This window comes from Amphichorda felina, assembly GCF_050947745.1.
Source record: "Amphichorda felina strain 45539 chromosome Unknown scaffold_1, whole genome shotgun sequence".
NCBI lineage: Eukaryota > Fungi > Ascomycota > Sordariomycetes > Hypocreales > Bionectriaceae > Amphichorda > Amphichorda felina.
In genome coordinates, this window is record NW_028145049.1 from 849381 (window position 1) to 857632 (window position 8252).

Sequence of the window (8252 nt, forward strand, 5' to 3'; positions counted from 1 at the left end):
TGAAGTAAACGACCGTGAACGGATGGAACCAGGATATTTATGGCCTGGGGTTTTGGTACTGCGGGTTTGTACATCATTTTTTTTTAAAGGAGGACTACCACAGCCGGCAGCTATTCCAGTAGGCAAGAACTACGGGTTACTGTCGCCGTGGTATACATTCAGATAGTAGCGGATTCAACACAAGGAATCGAGGAGACAAATCATCAAATCCCAACACGCAAAAACCAAACAATCAATTATGCAATTCGTTATTCCATACCGTGCTGAAATCAAACCCAAACCGTTTTTTATGTTTCATTTATCACGCCCAAAAACAAGTACGATCATCCAACATGCTCAAAACCTAACAAGGCATACCAGAATACATTAAAACCAAAAACCAAAAACCGAAAACTCCAGGCATCGCTTCATGTAAGTTTCATGTCATCGTTCAAAACTCGCTTACCGCTTCAACTCCATGGCACGGCAAGGCGTGCAAAGCACCACCATCATGCCACCGGGGATCTCCCTGGGGAAGATCTGCCCATCCTCAAAACTGCCCTGGCACTCGGCGCAGCGGAAGCAGTGCTCGTGCCACTCGCCGCCCAGCGCCTGGATGTACTCACCGATGACGGCGGTCCGGCACTTCCTACACTTGGGAGCCCGCCGCTCGGTACGCTTGGTCTGACACTTAATGCACCACGCGTAGCCGTCCTTCTCGATGTGGGTCATGCCGTGCTCGAAAGGGTCGCCGCACTCGGCGCAGAAGAAGTGCCCATAGTGCCAGTGGTGGCCCAGCGCCACAATGTGCTCGCCGAGAATGGGCGTCCTGCAGTGCTTGCACCGGGGGGCGAAGAGCTCGTGCCAGTCGAGATGGCAGTAGAACCGAAGACGATCGTCTCCGTCCTCCGCCATGGTCACGCCTGGGGTCTCGTCCAGGATTTCGCCGGCAGCCCGGCGTTGGATGCGGACAAGACGCTCATTGCGGACTTGATCAGGCTCTGGGCTGATCTCCATGGCTTCGAGTCTGGTACCGCAGGTGAAGCAGCTCAGGCACTGTGGGTGGAAACGCTCGGAGCCGCCCGCCAGAGCTACAAACCGGCCCTCAATGGGGTACCCGCACTCATGACAGATTGTCCTCCCCAGGCTGGATGCTCCAGGGGCTCGAGACCAGTGGCTTTGCGGCCGGGGGGCTCGCTGGGGTCGCTGCACCCTTCTTCCCCCGGACGCACCCGGGCCTTGTGGGGTGCTGGTGGGCTGATCATCTGGGGTGACAATGGCGGGGATGTTGCTGCCACCCGACGGGCCGTCAACAGCGATTGACGGGACATTAATGGAGGGCAGCGGCCTCGGAGAGGCATCCCCGGGGCCATCTACGCAGATGGACGGTACACCTGCATCTGGCGACGCCCGTGCCCGCGGCGCAGGGTCTTCCTCCACAGCAATAGTAGGGATGTCCATAGGCTGCGGTTGCGGCCGGGGCTGGGTTTCCGACTGGAAGCGGCCCCGGTATGCCGGCGCTGCTTCTTGGTGTTCTGGGTTGGCATCAGTGGACTCGTCCGGCGCTCTCCAGTTAGCATCAAAGCTTACAATTGGCCGTCCCGGACTGTCACTGACGGCTGTGGGCTCTGGGAGCTTGGAGCTGCGGTCCTTCAACCTCATGCTGGTGGCGTCGCGTATGTCCTTGCCGCGGACCTCCACACCGTTCTTCCTCTCCACACTGTCATCGACCGGCGCAGGGGGTAGGTCGGTGTTGGTCGTGTACTGGCAGTTCCGAGACTGCGAGGGGGGGTTGCGCTGAATCTCGATGCGGTCGAGACGCTTGGCAGCACCCACGTCTTCGCGTGAGCTCTGGAAGCGCCCCTGATTGACAGGGTTCTCTGCCCGGCTGCCCAGCTTGTCCGGCGATGCCCGGCCTGACTTGACGGACCCGTGCGTCGACGCGGACTCAGGCTCCTCCCATATCTGGTCGCCTGAGAAAGGCCTGTGCACCTCTCCGCTGATGTTTCTTCTCATGCTACTGCGGCGCCGTGAACCAGCACTGCCATACACCTTGGGGATTGAATGAGTTGAGTCGATAGACGGGCGACCTCTTCGCGAGTAGCCATCACTATCCGTGGAGCTTGGAGAGATAGAGCGCGCACCCACATCCCTGGCCAGGCCGCTGGCAGCAATGTCCTCCCCATGCCGACCGGCGCTAGCGGTGCGCGCATGGGCGTAGCTGTTCTTTCTAAGATGCGGCCGGTACTGGTAGGGGCCATCTGGCTGGCGGACCTTGCCAGGGTTCTGGTGCTGCCAGACGAGCTCGGCTGCCTCATCGAGGGCTGCGTTGTGGAGACGAGAGTCGTCCTCGTCGGGCTGGGCCTCCTTGGGGGCGCTGCGTAGGTCCATCTCCTCCATGGCATCGCGCAGAGAGCAGGCCTCCTCCTTTTCCATCCATCGCTGCCCACGCTCCATGTAGGTAGCTGTGGGGACGACGTCTGAAGGTTTCAGCGGCTCCACAGCAAGGGCCTGGTAGTAGTCACGGCCGCGTGCACTGGACATGGAGTAGCGGGAGGAGATGCTGCCGGCTGCCACGCTGGGGGCCTGGGATGGGGCACGGGTGCGCTGAGGGGCGGCGCTGGTCTGGGATTCGGCTTGGGAGGGGGCATCGAGGCTGTAGCGAGTGGTGTCGAGGCTGTAGCGAGCAGTGCTGGTGCGGCTTGGGGCTGGACGCGCGCCTGCCGGGCGTGCACCAGCAGGCTGAGGGCGTGCACCGCCAGGTCGCGACATGCGATTGCTGCGCAGCTCTGCTAGGTAGCTCGCTGGGGACAGAGGCACGTTAGACGACACAGACGACGACGACGACGTGGACGGCAAGCTCCTTTCCTTCACGGTGAGGGCTCACGTACCGAATTGGTCGTTGGACATGTAGGAGGCCGACGGGGGCGTCACCCTACGCGACTTGGAGTCGCTGGACTTGCCCATGGGCCTCATGGCGGAGGATGGATGCAAGGGATTACGAATACAAGACAAGACAGCAATTGAAGCAACGATGCAGAGATGCGGAGATGCGGAGATGCGGCGCGGACAGTGCTGGAGAAACAGGCGGGTGGAGTTGTCGATTCGTGAATTTATGGGCGGCGAGCGTTGGAGCTTTGGACCTTCGGAGCTTTGCAAGGGGTCGTTTACTCGACTGCTGAGTGAGCTGGTCATAGACTCATAAGACTGGTAAACGAACGGCTTCGGCTGGACAGGGGTGGTTGACCTGGCAACGAGCCTCGTCGTCGGTTGGTTGACTGATTGGGCTGATTTGGCTGATGGGCTGATGGTGGGCGCACCTCGCCACCTGTTTCATGCATCACCAACCTCAATAGCTGGGCCAGGAAGCGCTGTAGAGTTGCAGAGTGCAGACTGACGCCGTCGCCCTGGGGCTGGGGCGCATTCTTGTTTATTAAATACTAATCCCGGGCCACAGAGTCCGCTTTCTGATCCCGCTACACATCATCGTGCGTATGCGTTTGGCCGTCCATCGGGCCCAAGGCGGAGCAAAGTGTTTTGTCGTGGTTGTCTCTCATTTGCTCGCCGCTTCTACCAACGCAGCTCGCCCTTGACACCCTTCTCCGGCTCTGCCGCCGGCGTTGCTTCTGGCTTTGGGCGGTCAGCAAAGCCCAGGTTCTTGAATTCGTCCTTGGCCATCAGATTGCTAGACAAGCACGGGCGGCCGCATCAGTAAAGCGTCTTCATGCAAACGGGGCTCCCTTCTTCAGCGGCTTCTCAGTACTCACTGGTCCATGCGGCAGGCAAGGTATGACTTTGCCAGATTGCGACACTCGTCCTCATTAACGCCGCGCACCTTCCTCATGCAAGACAGATACGCCTGCATGGTTTTCTTGCATTCCCCTGCGATGACATCTTAGTTTCAGGCTCTGAGCTGGGGGGTCGCTTGACGGCAAACTGACCCTCATGATCCAAAGGGAAGCTCCCGCGCTGAGGCCTGGCAACTGTCAGCATGCCATGTCCGTCCGGAACCAAAGCAGCATCGGGGAGATGTACGGGGTTGGCTTCGTGGAAGGCAGCGTTCCCGGACTGCCAAAGGTACTCATATCTCCAGATTTCGCATGATACTCCCGGTATCAATGTCATTCAATGGGATGCCGTCGCTCAAACCTGGGCCATCAGCCCACCCCAGGGACCGTTACCGTAGCGAGCCTCGATAGAAGGATTTCAGGGTTGCAGCGCAGAACAGACTCCCCCGTTAAGACCAGTATACTCTATTTTGTGCATCCATCCACTGGAACTCGTCTCTCGGGTGCTGCGGCCACAGTACTCGTACTGAGTCGTACAGTGGGGTGGGCGAGACGCGAATCGGGAGCGTCAGGGCTGCCGACTTCGCCTCATGCATAAAATCCTGGCAGCGAAGTGGAGCTCAGTGATGCGAAGCACCTAGCCAAGTGCAGGCGTCGTCGGCAACTGCAGCAGCAGCACCAGCAGACACCTGCAGCACGTGAACTGTCAACCTTGAAACAACCTGGACGCCCAACCTATCGACCTTCGGCATCTGGGAATCCCGTCGTCTGCTTGTATGAACCGCCCGGCCTGATCGGCGACGCGCTGCGCTCCCTCGACGCCGTCCCTGCGCGTTCTTCGACCCTCTCTCATCGACCGACAGCCCGTCACAGCCCGTCACAGCCCGTCTGCCTTCGTTTGCGCTCCACAATCCTTTGTTGTCTTTTCCCCCGGCTGGACAGACTCCGTCATCATGGCAGCCCTCGGCGAGGACTTGCTCTCCACCGTCAACAAGTTGCAAGACTTGGTCTTCAACACTATTGGCAATGACTCTCTGGATCTGCCCCAGATTGTACGTCCCCACTGCCTGCCCCCTCCCGCCCCGAGAGCGCTCCAGCTAACCACCGCGCCTCGCAGGTTGTCGTTGGATCCCAGTCGGCCGGTAAATCCTCAGTCCTTGAGAACGTCGTCGGCCGAGACTTCCTGCCCCGAGGCAGCGGCATCTGCACCCGTCGCCCTCTGATCCTCCAGCTCGTCAACGTCCCTGAGGATGAGAACGACCCTGACCCTCAGACCGACCCCTTCAAGTCGCCCGGTGCAGCTCGCCGCTCAGAATGGGCCGAGTTCCATCACATCCCCAACAGGAGGTTCACAGACTTCTCCGACGTCAAGCGGGAAATCGAGAACGAGACGTCGCGTGTAGCTGGCAACAATAAGGGCATCAACCGACAGCCCATCAACCTTAAAATCTACTCTCCCCACGTTCTCAACCTGACGCTTGTCGACTTGCCCGGCTTGACCAAGGTTTGCCCCCCCACGCCCGTCCCGCAATGTTCCCCTTCACTGACCAAGACTCCCCGCCACCCAGGTGCCCATCGGCGACCAGCCCAGCGACATTGAGAAGCAAACCCGCACACTGATTTCCGAGTACATTGCCAAGCCCAACAGCATCATCCTCGCCGTGTCCCCCGCCAACGTCGATCTTGTCAACTCAGAGGCTCTCAAGCTGGCCCGTCATGTCGACCCCCTCGGCCGCCGGACCATTGGCGTCCTCACCAAGATCGATCTTATGGACCATGGAACCAACGCTCTTGATATTCTGTCTGGGCGCGTCTACCCGCTAAAGCTGGGCTTTATCGGCGTCGTCAACCGCTCCCAGCAGGATATCCAGGGGAACAAGCCCATGGAGCAGGCTCTCCAGGCCGAGATGGACTTCTTCAAGCACCACCCCGCCTACCGGAACATTGCCAGCCGCTGTGGTACTCATTTCTTGGCCAAGACGCTCAACTCAACTCTCATGACCCACATTCGGGAGCGTTTGCCCGACATCAAGGCCCGCCTCAACACCCTCATGGGTCAGACACAGCAGGAGCTTGCGAGCTACGGTGACATGCAATTCAGCGGCAAGGAGCATAGAGGCTCGTTGATTCTGCAACAGATGACCCGATTTGCGACCTCCTTCACCTCGTCCATCGACGGTACTTCATCCGACATCTCCACCAAGGAGCTCAGCGGTGGCGCTCGCATCTACTACATCTTCAACTCCGTCTTTGGAAGCTCCCTCGAATCCATCGACCCCACATCCAACCTCACTGCCCTTGACATTAGGACGGCGATCCGCAACTCGACCGGTCCCAGGCCAAGCCTCTTCGTTCCCGAAATGGCTTTTGATCTGCTCGTGAAGCCGCAGATCAAGATGCTGGAGATTCCTAGTCACCGCTGTGTTGAGCTTGTGTACGAAGAGCTCATTAAGATTTGCCACACATGCGGCTCGACAGAGCTGTCTCGCTTCCCCAGGTTGCAGGCTAAGCTCATTGAGACTGTGTCGGATCTCCTCCGAGAAAGGCTCGGCCCGACGTCAAACTATGTCGAGTCTCTCATCTCTATCCAGCGCGCATACATCAACACCAACCACCCTAATTTCCTCGGTGCCGCCGCCGCCATGAGCAACGTTGTCAGCGCAAAGCAGGAGAGGGAGCGCAAACGTCTGATCCAGGATGAACGCGAGCGACGAGAAAAGCGCCGACTAAAGGAGCTAGGCGCCAACGGCACAGAGGGCGGAGAGGAGGAGGAAGAGGCTGCCGCCACGGAGAAAGCTGACACCCAAACCCGCAAACAGGTTACAAAGGCGGCTCGGAGCTTGTCCCCGGCAGTTAGGGACCATCCCTCCAACAGTATCAGCTCAGTCATGAACGGCGCTCCTCGCCCAGCGTCACCAAACAGGCTCGGCAACCAAGGGCTGAATAATGCTCGGGACTCGTTCCTGAACTACTTCTTCGGCAAGGACGGCATCTCTGGACCCGGCATCGCCGCTTCCACCCCCGCGCACGCCGCCAGGCATACCAGCCACCCTTCGGATGCTGGCTTTCCCCCGAGCATTCGCAGGGAAGAGAAGCTCCCGATCAGATCCCCCATGCCTTACGAGGAAGACTATGAGCGGAAGGGACTGGCCTCTCACTATGTAAGCGTCTTTTAACAATACTCATGCAGGCGATTGTTGCTAATCATACCCAGGGTGAGTCCAACGAGCCAGCCCTGACCGACCGTGAGGTTATGGAGACGGACCTTATCCGGGCCCTGATCTCGTCCTATTTCAATATTGTCCGCGAGTCTATCGCCGACCAGGTTCCCAAGGCCGTCATGCACCTCCTTGTAAACCACTGCAAGGACGTTGTGCAGAACCGCCTCGTCACGGAGCTCTATAAGGAGTCTCTCTTCGAGGAACTCCTCTACGAAGATGACAACGTCAAGAAGGACCGCGAGAAGTGCGAGAAGCTCCTCGAGACATATAGAGAAGCCGCCAAGATTATTGGCGAAGTCGTATAAATTAGATCGATCTCTCTCTCCTCACATTCAGAGAAGACATGGGGGTTAATACCATCCAACTTTCGCCTCTCTCACGCACAGCAATCTAGAAACAAGGCAAGGCAAACCAGAGGGAGTGTGGGGGATGCTGGTGTCATGGAAGGGTGGGGTGGCACATGTACTTTTTCGTGGGAGGCTTTCTGTCGGAGCACATTCCGGGACCATCTGTCTCGATCTCTATCCTCCGCTGTTGTAAAATCATAGCCTCTCTTGGGTATTTGTATGATCTCGGGGGCTGGGCGCCGCTTAGAGGCTTTGTCTTGAAGGGACGGTATTATTTGTTTCTCATGTACAACCAATCCACGCTCTGACACGTCCCGTTAAACAAGAAAAATCATGTATTACGCTCGAATGATTCGGCATGGCTCATAGATGCGTGAATGCACTGCACTAATAATGTTATGATACAAAATGGTCCCTGGGGGAAAATTCCAACCTCTACTATTACAAGATCGCCGAGCTAAATGCTGGAATGGAAAAGGGGAGGGGGGGGGTTAGGTCCTTATCTATACCTCGGTTGCGGAGGCGGCACATCCCCTGCCGGGAATCGGGGGTCGTACTCCTGAAGATCCGTGCCTGGCTGCAGTACCCCCGTACGGGACTGCCCATAGTCGCTAAACGAGGTGTGTTCCTGCGTCCTGCCATCGCCCGGCACACGATACGTGTAGAATTCTCGTCGAATGGGACGCCGGATATAGTACGTCCCTTGCTGCGAATCGCGAACCTCGAGGAGCTCGTACTCCTCCATAGGCCTGGGCTGTGGATCATCCCTGTACCGATAATCGGGTTCCATCTGGCCAGGGGGGTAATGGCGTTCTGCCGGGCGCCTGTCAAGGTAGGAGTTGTCTTGGTGCGAAGGGTAGCGAAGCTGGGAGGAACCCTGCGGATGAGCCCATTCTGGCCCTTGTGCGTATCGGGCA

General features: G+C 58.3%; 2 protein-coding genes across 2 annotated transcripts; one reads left to right on the top strand and one right to left on the bottom strand.

The window, feature by feature from the left end:
* Window positions 1-441: 441 nt before the first annotated feature.
* Window positions 442-2955, bottom strand: ACO1O0_000279 (LIM domain-containing protein; the record flags this gene model as incomplete). The annotated part of the gene is made up of 2 exons (XM_083189778.1): window positions 442-2783; window positions 2871-2955. The coding sequence occupies 2 exons, from the start codon at window positions 2953-2955 to the stop codon at window positions 442-444; spliced, it is 2427 nt and encodes an 808-aa protein (XP_083053637.1).
* A 1765-nt stretch (window positions 2956-4720) lies between these two features.
* On the top strand, window positions 4721-7293 carry DNM1 (dynamin-related GTPase DNM1; the record flags this gene model as incomplete). Its single annotated transcript, XM_083189779.1, has 4 exons — window positions 4721-4819; window positions 4885-5271; window positions 5336-6928; window positions 6982-7293. The coding sequence occupies 4 exons, from the start codon at window positions 4721-4723 to the stop codon at window positions 7291-7293; spliced, it is 2391 nt and encodes a 796-aa protein (XP_083053638.1).
* Window positions 7294-8252: the final 959 nt, after the last annotated feature.